The sequence below is a fragment of the Varanus komodoensis genome, unplaced genomic scaffold (assembly GCF_004798865.1).
Source record: "Varanus komodoensis strain SLA01 unplaced genomic scaffold, ASM479886v1 scaffold16, whole genome shotgun sequence".
Taxonomy (NCBI): domain Eukaryota; kingdom Metazoa; phylum Chordata; class Lepidosauria; order Squamata; family Varanidae; genus Varanus; species Varanus komodoensis.
This window is the reverse complement of record NW_025335468.1, coordinates 12,065,137-12,078,507: the sequence shown is the minus strand read 5'-3', so window position 1 is coordinate 12,078,507 and position 13,371 is coordinate 12,065,137. Positions and strand designations below refer to the sequence as shown.

General features: G+C 38.8%; 1 protein-coding gene across 6 annotated transcripts in view; it reads right to left on the bottom strand.

The window, feature by feature from the left end:
• PLEKHA7 (pleckstrin homology domain containing A7) overlaps window positions 1–13,371 on the bottom strand; it is a 199,055-nt gene that overhangs the window by 18,797 nt on the left and 166,887 nt on the right. For 5 of the 6 annotated variants that reach the window (XM_044425604.1, XM_044425601.1, XM_044425603.1 and 2 more), the window contains 8 exons: window positions 12,006–12,155; window positions 10,737–10,838; window positions 8,546–8,654; window positions 8,102–8,343; window positions 6,346–6,534; window positions 6,068–6,185; window positions 3,658–3,737; window positions 2,394–2,594 (listed from right to left, as the gene is read on the bottom strand). In XM_044425604.1, the coding sequence (XP_044281539.1) occupies window positions 2,394–2,594; window positions 3,658–3,737; window positions 6,068–6,185; window positions 6,346–6,534; window positions 8,102–8,343; window positions 8,546–8,654; window positions 10,737–10,838; window positions 12,006–12,155 (1,191 nt within the window). The remainder of the gene's footprint in view (window positions 1–2,393; window positions 2,595–3,657; window positions 3,738–6,067; window positions 6,186–6,345; window positions 6,535–8,101; window positions 8,344–8,545; window positions 8,655–10,736; window positions 10,839–12,005; window positions 12,156–13,371) is intronic. The other variant, XM_044425602.1, reaches the window with a different exon arrangement.

Sequence of the window (13,371 nt, the reverse complement as noted above, 5' to 3'; positions counted from 1 at the left end):
TCTGCCAAAAATTCTGTTTTGTCATTTACAAACGCCAAGATTCTAGGAACAAGATTACAGGGACACAAATCAGTAATTAAAAATGGTAACACTCAAAAAAGTATCCTAGGGAATCATATAACTAGTCTTTTGGTGTCCTCCAAATATATTAGATTACAACTCCCATCACCTCCAGTGGTAGCTGAACATATTAAGTGTGAAGCAACTGCACTGGAATTCATCTGCAAATCCAATGTTTAATAGCACCTTCGAATAGCTAACATTCTATGGAAAGATATCATTCTTTACCTTTTTATCTACTATTGACCTACCAATGGCTGCTAGGCAGGAGTGGGATTTTGTATCCATGTGTACCCTATGCAAAGCACAATATCTCATCTACCGTGATCTCTTGCACTGCCTGATAATATAGCTAGACAATAATAAAAACAATTCCTCCTATCTTTTTTGTTACTTAAATACAACTGCAAGATTGATCAGGACAGAGACTGCAGCAAGTGGGGAGAAGGGCTTAGGGTCTACATTCAGTCTCTCTCTGCCATGAACTGCTGCGTTCTGGAGTAAACTGGCAGCACAGGTTTCCTCCCAGGGCAAAGAGCAGTTGTGGGCTGTAACAGATCATGCAAACCCCAAGATGAATTGAAAGCACTGGGTATCTCTGCACTGTTGCTTAGTCGTGATCTCGCTCCTCCATCCCTTTGTTTATCCCTCTCATACACATGTGTGTGTGCACACACGCATACACTCACATGGAGCTGTAATTTAAATAAACCAACCCTGTCATGTTCGTTTATTTAGAGCACAATCCTGTGCATATCTACCCCTAAATGTCATTGAGTACAATGAAATTTACTCCTAGGAAAGTGGGTTCAGGATTGTGCTGTAAATGACTTTTCTAGTCTGGCGCTTACACAGTCACTTTATCCATCTGATGAAATAGGCTCTGGTCCACAAAACCTTATGCCACAATAACTAATATGTTGGTGCAACCAACTGGTAGAGCTGCTGCTCTGGAATTTTGCCCTATCCTAAATATACTGGCTACCCTCCAAGGCTATTTTCAGAAGTCACATTCAAGGTTTAAAAAACCCCCACAAGGCTACAATTCAAATTGAAAATCTGTACTGAATAGCATATTCCTTTAATTTTAAATTGATCCTCATTTATGCTTTCTATTTTAATTAATATACTCATCCAGAATATAGACACATCCAGAAAAGGAAGCATTCAGAGCATCACTTGGAAAATGCAACAGGAATGCTAAAATCCCAGAATTTAACAGGGCTTACATGATCTTAACTGTACACTGGATGGAGGCCAAAGGCTAGAAGAAAATCCCGTTGCAATAAACTGACATCATTTCCATGTAAACATACTTAAGGCAGCAGCCTGGTACCCTGATCATAAACAGGGTGGATGCAATGCAAATATGTGATATGTAGATGAGCAAAAACAGCAAATGCACTAAGAATTTTGCTCATTGTTTCCATTGTTGACAATTACTATTGCTTAAAAAACCCACCACAAGGTACAATCCTTGCTGACTGGAAAATGCTGGAAGTTGTAGGACTTTTTCTGTCTAAACAGGCACATGATTGTACCTAAAATTCCTCTTTTTGCCAGTGAAGGCAGCTGTACCAAAATGCTAAGTGATGCTTTGGCCCAGCACGGGATTTCCTTTGGATCATGGTTATTTCTTGGGAAAAAATACTACTACACTGGCAAGTTCTGCTTTGGTTAGTTGCCCAAAATGAATGACATATATTTAATTCTGTATTTAACCTTTGAAAGTATTTATTTTTCACTAACTGAATGTAGAGGTTTGCTAGAATGTTCTAGTTATCTGAAACAATCTATAAGGGGACATGAGCAGCTCTATAGACATCTGTTAAATTTGCTTCTATGCTTAATAGATCATTTGTCATATCCTATTTATTTTTAAAAAATCTTTATTTGATAGAACCATAGTGACTATGGTATACTAAACCTACTAAACTTGCAATATAGTTTTTTAATGCACTACCTAACATCATCTATGGGTTTCATTCTTTTATGTGCAATCAGAAAAAATACAAACTTATTCTACTTTCATAGCATAGCTTCAATCAATGAGGGAGGGGGGGAAGACTAACCCAATACCCATAACTGAATGCATTCCAGGAAATTCTCATCTCTTCTTGCTATACTTTTATGCCAATTTACTTCTGCACTTGCTACATTAAGCTGTGACTACTTTTAGTTAAAAGTCATTTTCTGTTATTCACGCCAGGAACTGATATAACACTATAATATACTTAAATAATACAGGGTGTCATGCACTTTCAATAAAGTGCTTAATAGAGAAGCTACAGAACTTATTTTGGTCTAGTCCTTTTAAGGCATGTCTAACATACTGAGCCTATGTCTGCAGAAACAGGTCGGATGAAAGATCGCGATGAGATGGACTGTCTTTCTCCTTGACCAAGAGTTCTCTTGCGTTCACGAACCAATGCCTTTTGATGTCTCTTCATTCTTTCTAGTTGTTCTTCTGCACTCATCTTGCCTCTTTGGTGGTCTCCAGAGTATAAACGTTCCAAGGCACTCTTTGGTCTCTCCTATTAAAGGTGACACAAAATATTTCTCATAATTAATACTCCTAAAAAAGTATACTAGGTGTCCAACCTACAGCTTACCTACTTTGCACCAGTTTTATTTACTTTAGACAATGTCAGTTTAAAAGCTGAATATTGACACCAATCCTGCACTTCGTTTTCTCTGAGTAAAGTGATCCAGAAAAACTGTCAAGTTTTCCTCTGTCTGTAAGATATGTAGTTAGCAATGCTACTGTAAAAGGAAAAAAATGGACTAAGTATCTAGAAAAGAATATAGTTATTAAAGAAAAGTAAAACCTTCTTGTATGCAAGCACACTGTGGATTATTTACAAGCACATTGTTTTTCAAAACAGAATAAATAATTAACAATTCTGACAAATGAGTTGTAATTGCTATAAATGTTAACTAAGCCAAAGAAGAACTTGCAGCTGACAGGCTGTGGCTGAGCATATGACATTGCTGAGGTGAATTACTCATGCATTATCTTATCTTAAACTCCAGTATACAATCAAATACTGGAGAGCCAGTGTGGTGTAGTGGTTAAGAGCAGGGACTGGGACTCAGATGATCTGGGTTCTAGTCCCCGCTCAGCCATGGAGCCAACTGGGTGACTTTGGGCCAGTCACAGACTCTCAGCCCAACCCACCTCACAGGGTTGTTGTTGTGGGGATAAGATGGAGGAGGAGAATGATGTAAGCTGCCTTGAGTCCTTTGTAGGGAAAAGGCAGGATATAAATCAATCAATCAATCAATCAATCAAATACAGAAACCAAATACAACATGATTATGCATGTTTTGAATATTCAACATGAGATCCAGTATGGACTGGGGGCCTGGGAGATCTTAATTCTATATCCACTAGGCAAGAAGATCACTGAGTTACTTTGGGGCAATCACTGACTCTCAGCCTAACCCACCTCAAAGGATCTTTGTTATCAGGATAAAATAGAGGGGAAAAGGACTATGTAAGTGGCCTTAGGTTCTTCAGAAGAGGAAAAAAGCAGGATATGAACATAATAGAATTGTAATTATATTTTTTAAAAGATTTGGCACTCATAAACAAACCTTGGAACCATCTCTTCGAAGTGTTGCATATGATGAACCTGCTGATGACTGATGGATCCTGGAAGTTGACCCAGATAATCCTTTACAAAGGAAAACACACAAACAAACAAATTGTGCTTAAATAGAAATACAGATGGTGTTTTATAAGTCTATGTTCTGTAATCAATCTTTCTATTTAGATAGACATATGTCCCAGTGATTCAAATAATTAACTCCTGCAACAATATGAACAATTTCAAACCATTCATGTTATTCTTCATTGCTTTTTTCACTTCAAATCCCTGCTTGAAGTTTGCTATATATTATCTGTTCACAAAATTGATATAAAGTCTGAGAGCATGAGCAAGAAGGCTAAGAAAAGTTTTGTCTTGGGCACATTTAGTAGATAAGTCAAGATGCATCTGAATATATCAGGAGCCAGGAAGAAGTTTTCTCTTTGGTTATAGTACTGAGCAGTTATGGGTGGGACTTTTGATGTTGTTGCTGTTTATTGGTGCACTCTGGTGAGGCTTGGGACTCTTGGGAAAGTGGGCTGTTGCACTTTAAGACGTGCTGCAAGCTGCCCCTCCCCATAACCTTTCCAGAAATCTTCACCATCTTAGATATAAGCACACTGGTAGAGTGGAGACACCTGACCTTAGCAGCGCAGCAGCTTCCTGGGGCATGTAAGCAGGCCCACTGCGAGGTGGAGTCTTTGCTTTCGCCCCTTGAGTTTTTATCAATGTGGTTATATGCTGGGACTGTGCCTGGGAGGGAGAATATGGAGCAGATGGTAGGGGGCCCAATCAGTGTAGTGATGGGTAGAGGGAGATGTAGTGCTGGGAGGAGGACTGCCAGGGAAGGGGAATGTGGCCCAGGCAACTAATGCCTGCGCCATGTTTCTTGTTCTTGCCGTTTCATTGTTTGTCATGTCAACTGGCATTCAGGAATCTCAATGTTGCTTTAAAATACCAGATTCATGCAGAATGGAGGCATTGCCACTGAAGGCTGTTCAGAAGCTGCAGCTCCTGCAGAATGTGCCAGCCAGATAATAACTGGGACCCATAGGTACAAACACACAAGGCTAGTTCTGGCCTGTTTGCTTATGTATGTTTCTGGTTTAATTCAAGGTGCTGGTTTTACCTAAAGGCCCACAATACCTGACTTGGGACCACGTTACCTGTTGAAACAACTGTTCCAACCACAATCTACTTGGACACTACACTCAACCTCTGAGGCCTTCCTCTGAGTGTCAAACTGGAGGAAGGCTCACAGAATGGCAACAATGTTTTTCCCTGTGGTGGCCCCCATCTCTCAAAAAACCTCCCAACTGCAGCCCTCCGGCACTAATCTTGTCAACATTTTGCTGCCAGGTTCAGAAGCTTCTGAAGATTTACTTGGCTACCCACGGGCTTGAAAGGATTAGCTAACTCAGCAGTTTTCACAAGGTCATTCTTTACAGCATGTTTTACTGTACGAGTAAATATTTACTCGTATATTTAAGTATGCTAGGTAATGTTTCTTTGTTATTTTTATTGTATTTAAATATCTTGTTTTTATAGGTTGTTGTAAACCATACTGAGAATAAAAATGAAATAGTAATAATAAGCTTGTTTTAACATACAAAGTCCTAAACAGCTTAGGACCTGGCTACCTGAAGGACTGCCTTCTCCCAAATATGTCTATTAAGATATGGGCAAGAGGCCCTTCTGAATGTGTCATCCCTCAAATAGGTAGGAGTGGTGATAAATACAAGAGCCTTTCCAGCAGCTGCCCCTCACCTGGAACAGGTTCCCCAGAGAAGTTTGCCTGGCATCAGCTCCGCTTGCATTTCAGCACCAGGTGAAAACATATCTCTTCTCCATCAATTTTAATAATTGATTTTAATCATGGAGTTTTAAACATTTATTAATTTTATTGTAAATTTAGTTGTCCATCTCACCTGAACATGTTTTTTTTGAATAATCTTAGTTATATTATTGATTTGTTATTTATATTTTTATGTTGGTTTTAATTGTCTAATTGTAATTTTGCTGTTGTATGCTGCATAGACAGTCTACTTGGTGGCCTATAAATATAATAAATAAAAAAGTGTTGTTCAACTTTATTTATACTTAAGCTGTCTAGACCTTCTTGAACTTAATTCACTGAAACATTTGTGTGGGTCACCATGCTTACTACAGCCCTCAATTTCTAGGATAATATAATCTCCATTATGCAGATTAGTCTGCAAGAAGAAATAATATAATGATTAAGGAGGGGACCCTTCTAGAGCTATCCCTCTAAGCATCACCCAGAATTCCAACAGAATCACAAATCAAATAGGACTACAGAGGAATTATCATACAGGTCCTGAATTCTCTAAACAGCACATCAAAATCATAACAGACACTTTCTTATAAGATATAGAAAAATCACTCTGCTGACTTACCCCTGCTAGGCAATGTTTGGTATCTACTGTCAGTACCTAGAAAACCAATGGAAGGTTGGCTCAAATCACTGCCTATTGTTGCCAGTTCAGGTTCACTCACGTACGAGCGAAGCTCTACCTATATAGATGAATACTTGATGAAATGAGATTGCAAAAATATAGGATGCATTTTCATAATTCTGTTAGAATGTTGTATCCCTGCACTAACCACATATTAAATATACAATAATGTTTGGAGCAGCACAAATTCATTTCAAAATCAGGAGCTGAATACTTACCCTGTAATCTCCATTCACACACTGCCCTAGTTCACGGTCTCGTTTTCTTTCGTCTGACTGGCGTTTCAGACCCCGCACTGATGTGTGTCTGATGACAGTGGCTTCCCTGGGAAGAGGTGGGATGGCTGGTGGGTTGTCATCAGGGCTGTACAACTGTGGAAGAGGAGGTCTTGGTGGTGCTTCATCTTCCTGATGCAGTGTTAAAAAAGCAAATGTTTGCTTCAGTGTTATTGCTGGTTTAATATGTGCAAGATGGTAAAAAGGTAAGGAAGACAGATACCTTACTGGCCCTAACTTTCTTTGTAATTCATAGAAAACCTGGGGTAGGAGAAGGAACCTCACAGAAGGGGAAAAGCTCTCACCCTGGCAGCTATTCAGAAAAGAATCTACAACTAGAGCTCACATCTGAAGAGGGACTCCATTCCTCCACTAGGTAATACTACGTAAAATTTGGCCTGAATTATTTTTTTAAGTAGTACATCATTTAGACTTCATCTGCAGCTTTGCTGAAGTAAAGTCCATCTTGTCTCTCTTTACTTCTTTTCTCTGCCTACTCAGGAATCTGTATTTATTTATTTAAAATTTTTGTATGCCATCCCTTATGCCTTGGTATGTTGTATCCCTTACAAGAGGCAGATCCGAGTTACAGCTGGCCTTGTGTTTTCAGAAATGAGGGTCCCACAATGCTTGTCACAGAATGCTTGTCACAGAATAAGACCTACTAATGACTAAGGGTGCAATTCAATGGGGTGCCCTTGAGCTGCCATCTCATGCAAGGCAACAAACACAGCAGAGATAACCTCCCTGGCTGCCTTGCTAGGGAGCTTCAGAAGGGGAGGGAAGAAAGATGTGACACCATCATAATACACTGTATCCTGGTGGCCCCAGCCTCCTCATCTCCCCATCCTCCAGAACCTCCATTTACTCCTTTGGGATCACTCTTAAAACCCTGGAGAGGCTGCTTGCATGCATCTTTCCATGCTGGCTGGAGGTGAGGAAGGGTTCTGAGTGCAGAGCTTTATTCTAACCTCAGATTTGGGAATCTGAAGAATCCTATACCCTCTGGTTACCTTCTAGGATCCATGGATTCAATCTGCAATTTATTCAATCTGCAATCTCCATTCTGAGATTGAGTCAAAGATGTAGACCTCATTCTGCAACATCTGGCCTAATTTTTGTTGCTCCCCTCCTGCATTCCTGCCTTTTGTAGCATCTGACAGATAGTTTCTAACCTCATGCACACTCTTCTGTGGCATTTTAGTTGATTGGTCCTAATAGAGACATTGCAGAACCATGGATTTTTTCTTACAGACTATAACATTTAGTTTAGTTTTTTTATCACCTGCTTAAATTATAGAAAATAAAGTACATGAATTGAAGCTTAATGGCCTATACATTACACAGAGCGTTTCTTTGGGATTTCCTTCATTGCCTGTCTACATTAAGCACACTAATTAAGTCAAGGCACTGCATTATCACAATCAAGAGCTTCACAAATCTAATGTAACAAGAATGAGGATGAGACATTATCCGTGTGGTAGCAGAATTCATTACAGAAAACCCTGTATGCACAAAGAAACCCAATTCTTATCTATCTATCTATCTATCTATCTATCTATCTATCTATGTTTTGTAAGCCACCCCGAGGCTTTGGCGAATGGGGCGGCATAGACATTTTTAAATATCTATCTATCTATCTATCTATCTATCTATCTATCTATCTATCTAGGCCATTAGCTATAGTTATGACACTTACAACCTTTGGCTTCAATTTTATCGGTGACTGGGCTGGTGGTTCAACTTTTTTCATTTGTTGGGATGGAGAGAACATTCTAGGCTGTGTATAAGGCTGAGGAAAAAGTCTGACTTCCAAAGAGGACTTGACAGGGCTAGATGGTGGTGGACTTCGCTGAGTAGAAAGTTTGTTGTCTGTTGACATGAGAGTAGATGATAATGAAGGCACTAGAGGATTTGAAAATGAAGGCACTGTTTTTCTTTCTGGAAAAGTAAACACATGGTACACACAGATATTACATTCAGCCAGGGAGTTCTTTTGTGAGGCAAATATAATTGGCCTAAAATCTAGTGGAAATACTGCAGGGAACAAACCTATTTGACAAATTTCATACAAGTTTAAATCTGCTGATTTCAGAATGTTTGGTAAGTAGATAAAATCTGTTATGTCTTACATTTTTCTTACCTGGATTCTTTATAGATTCTATGATTACTTTATAGTTGGATTTATTTGCACTTAGGCCAGCTGTAACATCTTCAATTCTCCATAAATCTTTTTGCATTTGAGCTTTCTCCTAATAATTAGTCAAGATCATGTGTTGGAGGAAAGGGTAGAAAAATACAACATTGGTTATACAAGCACAACATGGACATTTCTTATATTTTTGTTTTTGCTGCAAAATAGTACAGAAAGGTAAGAGTTATATTAACATTTTAAGGGATTGATACTTTGACTCATAAGAAAAAGGGTAACAGGCCTTGCAGAACTTTGTGAACTCTTTCCAGTTCAAGGACAATAATCACTGCAGCTGCCTCCCCACTGCAGCACTCTACTGATTAAGAGGCTTATGCAGCACTGACACTGCTAGACAGGTGAAAGACTAGAATGAGTTAGCTGCATATACAGTTATGATTCTGATTAACAATTTCTATACGTTCCTATATAACAGCAGCACTAACTTCAATATTTATACCACTATGCTTACCCTATTACTACCCCTTTGGGTAAGCTTTATCTGGTAGAAGTCCAATAAACCCTCATTCTTTACGGTTTTGGAGCCAAGTAATTTTTTTTTACTTTAAAGGCATTTGGATTTCTATCCCAGTTTGGAAATTTTTAAAAAACTCAGTTTGATTTAAGTATGATTCTTATTGACATGCACATGGTAGGCATGTCATGAGCAGAGCTGGCTGGAGCCAGGGGTCAGACTAGATGGCCCAGGAGACCCCTTCTGACACGTTCTGTTTTTATGTTTATTGTTTATTATTTAAAATGATTTGCAAGTGATCTTCAGTCACATATCAGAGAAAAGTGATGGAGGGACTAATCCCATGGCCCCTGGTTAGAACTGGAGAGAGAGTAGCATTGTTCAGTTTCTTCTGTCCATAATCAGAGACAACACTCTAACTTAGCAGCGGGGAACTGGAAAACCAACCCCTCTCTCCTACTCCTTGCAGCTACAGTGGAAAGATGGTGAGAAAGCAACCTTAGACAGATGGCATTTCAGTGGGCAGGAAGGGGAGGAGACTGAACAGGCTTGGATACAAGCTATCACGACAAATGCGGAGGAGTGAAAAGTAGGGCTCAAGGATGGGGAGGCAATGATTGACCACAAGCATCTGAAATCGGGCGCTTATAGTCACCAAAGGCACAATCAATAGGATTGCACCATTAACAGTAATAATAAAAAACCAATATATGGGGGAATCTGCTTAAACCTTTGAGCCACAGCATCTGCTTAACCCTTGCATAATCCACTGTTCCTGGGTTTAGACATGACAAGCTGCAGCCTAAATACTCAGAATGGCTACCCACTTGCACTGCGAACCTATTGTGACTTAAATAAGCCATGGCATGATTGTGTGAACTGATACATTGTTTTCCTAAAGGGCAATGTGAAAGACAATGCTCTCACATTCCACACTGGATATGCAAACATTTTAATTAGTTAATTTTTAATAGATTTCTAGCCAAATTTCAGGGTACAACACCTTACAAAGCAGCTTACAATACATTTTAAAATAGAAAATAGATACACCATAAAATGTTTATCTATATTAAACAATATTTAATACAGAAATTATTAGGGAACAATAATATAAATGGTTTAAATAGTAATAACAGTAATTTAAGTAATAATAACAGAATTAATAAAGATTATTAGGGAATAATAGAACTAATTTCTATTATAATTAAAATAGCATGTAAGATAGCAGCATCAGGAAACACCTCAATCAAGCTGTAGTTATTTTATACTACACTTAAAGAAGTGTAGACGAGACAGAATGAGTCTTTAAAATCTTTCTAAAGGCCACCACAGAGGGGGCCATCCAGGTCTTCTAAGTGAGAGTGACCTAAAGATAGAAGGCTATCACAGAAAAGGTCCTGCTCTGGTCCTTGCCAATCTCACAGCATTTACTGGCAATTCAGGGAGGAAGGCTTCACATTCAGACTGTAAAATGTGGGAAGGATTGTATTGGTGTAGAGTCCTTGAGGTAACTTGTACCTTGGTCCCAATATATTACGGTGGAATCTGCATTAGCAGCTTTCCACAGGGAAAGACCTGAATTTATCTCAAAAATTAGAACTGGAACAAGATATGACTATAATGCCAAAACATCTGAGTAAAAACTAGGTTAGTTGAAAGTAGTCTCACCTGAGAAAAAAATGATTTAGTCATCTGTTCCTGTAAGGCTTGCTGAAGCTGGTTTACATCTTTTTCCAATTTCAGATATTCATTCCAGGCATTTTCCATTTCCTGTTGGCAAAGACAACTCTTCCATAAGAAATGAAAACTTATAAATCATACAGGCTAGTCTAAGAATTTAAATAAGTACTTTATGCAAATATAAGCCACAACTTAATGCACTTCAGGCTAAAATTCTTTGCATAATACTTATCTAAGAGACTCTCAATAAAATCATATAGACTGTTGTAAAACTATATACAGTATGGATAGACTGAATCATGAAATAGAAAAGAGAAAAAATGCCATACAACAGAAATTGATGGCCTGTCTGCTGAGATAGCCCAGTTTACATATTAACAAGAAGCCACTGTGGATGAATTTTCTGTGGAACTTCTCATTTCAGCAGCAGCTGCCATCCTGAATGAGGCTGGATTGACAAGGCACCTTCAACCCTAAAACCTATCATGGGTTCTGGGTTATGTGTCAGCACTCCATCAGCCAACCCTCATTACCCTGTGGGGAAATTCTTGTTACAAGAGACATATGCAAGTACTTTGCTGAAGCATATTATTCCAGATATGAAATGGTAGGAGCCATTTCTGTTTTTGACAATCTTGGTTAAAATCATACTGTTTCACATGATAATTATTTCCCCAAGATGTAAACTTATTTTAGCATTGTCTTTGTTTTATATTGCTATTTTACAGAACAAAAGTAGACTTATGTAAATGTCAATATGGCTGCAGCCCAACTTCATAACCCATGGGTCCTCAAACTATGGCCCGCAGGCCGGATCCAGCCCACCTCAAAGGTTTTGGACTCCCTGCACCCACTGCTGCTTACCTTGCCACATACGCAGCGAGGTGGCGACTTGCTCGCTCAGAGATCATTTTGAACTCGTTTGTCCAAATGATCTCCGAGTGAGCAAGCTGCCGTATCGCTGCGCCCACCGCGTGTGCAGCACGGTGGCGGCTTGCTTGCTCTGAGATCATTTTGTACTCACTCGGACATCTCCAAGCAAGCATGCCACTGCCTCACTGTGTGCACCCACTGCCGCCGCCTTTCAACTGGTCCCCCGTTGAAAAAGTTTGAGGACCCATGACATAGTGCCTTATATAACCTTTATCTATTTCAATGTACCTGACATAGAAAACTGCACTGAAATGAGTGAGCACTAAACTATTTGTCTATTAGCTAACTCTCATCTGATGCATTTTAGGAACACTAATTACTTACTGTAGATACTTTGGATATTTCTGCGCGTATATGTATCAGATCCTCTTGCAAAAGTTTCTGCTGGTATGAAATTTTTTCAGTGTGTTGTGGTTGGTCTTTGTATTGTTCCATCTGCCTATGTAACACTTCCAAGACAGATTCCAACTGATCCTAAAGAAAAGAATGTTAAAAAATAAACAAAAAACAACAGATTCAATCACATTTAAAGAAAAAAGTATATATACATGTATAATACTTGCATATCATTACATGTTAATAACTGCTTAATATATGTGCTTTACACACACACACACACACACACACACACACACACACACACACAGAAGTATATAATATAATATGTATCCACTTTCTTCCATTTTCTTTGAAAAATAAGTATAACTTATACTTGGTCTCTGCCACAGGACAAAATTGTGGGGTTATTTATACAAGGAAAAAAACTCTACTGGCTTAATTTTCTGTTTTAAGCTATTTCTCCACCAAACTTAAGTTGGTCTACTAAAAAAATACACATATCTTAGGGTGCAAAGATCTTTAGTTCTTCTGGAATTGGCACTCAACTTTAGATGCTCAGGTCTTGGCTGTGACCAGGACTACCTTGCCCAAACAGAACCGAGCACAAAATATGTCCCAGTGCCTAGAGAAGTCAGATCTGTCCTTGGTGGCATATGCTTTAGTCACATCATTGGTGCTGGATGAGATGGAGATTGAAATCAGGGAGGGGAAAAAAGAGGAGGCAGTAATGGGTGACTTCAAGAACCCATACATTGACTGGATACATATATGTTCAGTTCTTGATGTCCTAAATGAGTGCAGCCTAGAACAGTTGCCAACCACAAAGGAGGCAATCCAGTATTTATTCCTAGATGGGATTCCTTAGTAGGGAATATGGAATTTAAATGTTGTTGAACCAATTGGAAACAGTAATCACAGCACTATCATGTTTAACAACATTAGTAGGAAGATTCTAAAGAGGTCTGAGGCAGACTCATTTGGCTTCAAATGAAGTGTGTTAAATCCCCTCCACATGCTTGGAGATTATTCAGCTATTCAAATCCACAATAACAAAAGCTCAGCTACAATGTATACCTCAAGTCAGGAAAGACAGCACAAATTCCAAAAGATTAACAATTATCTTAATGTCTGCTCTGGATATTAGCTGAAAGCATTATTAGAGACAGAATCAGCACATAAAGAGACAAGAACTGCTGCAAAGAAAGTCCTGATTCACTAACCTATCAGAGTTCTTTGGGAGTGTCAGTAGACATGCAGACAAGGGCAATCTGGGAGACACATTATTAATATTATTATTAAATTATTAATAAATCCTATTTTCATCTCAACTCTCCTTCCACTATGAGGGTAA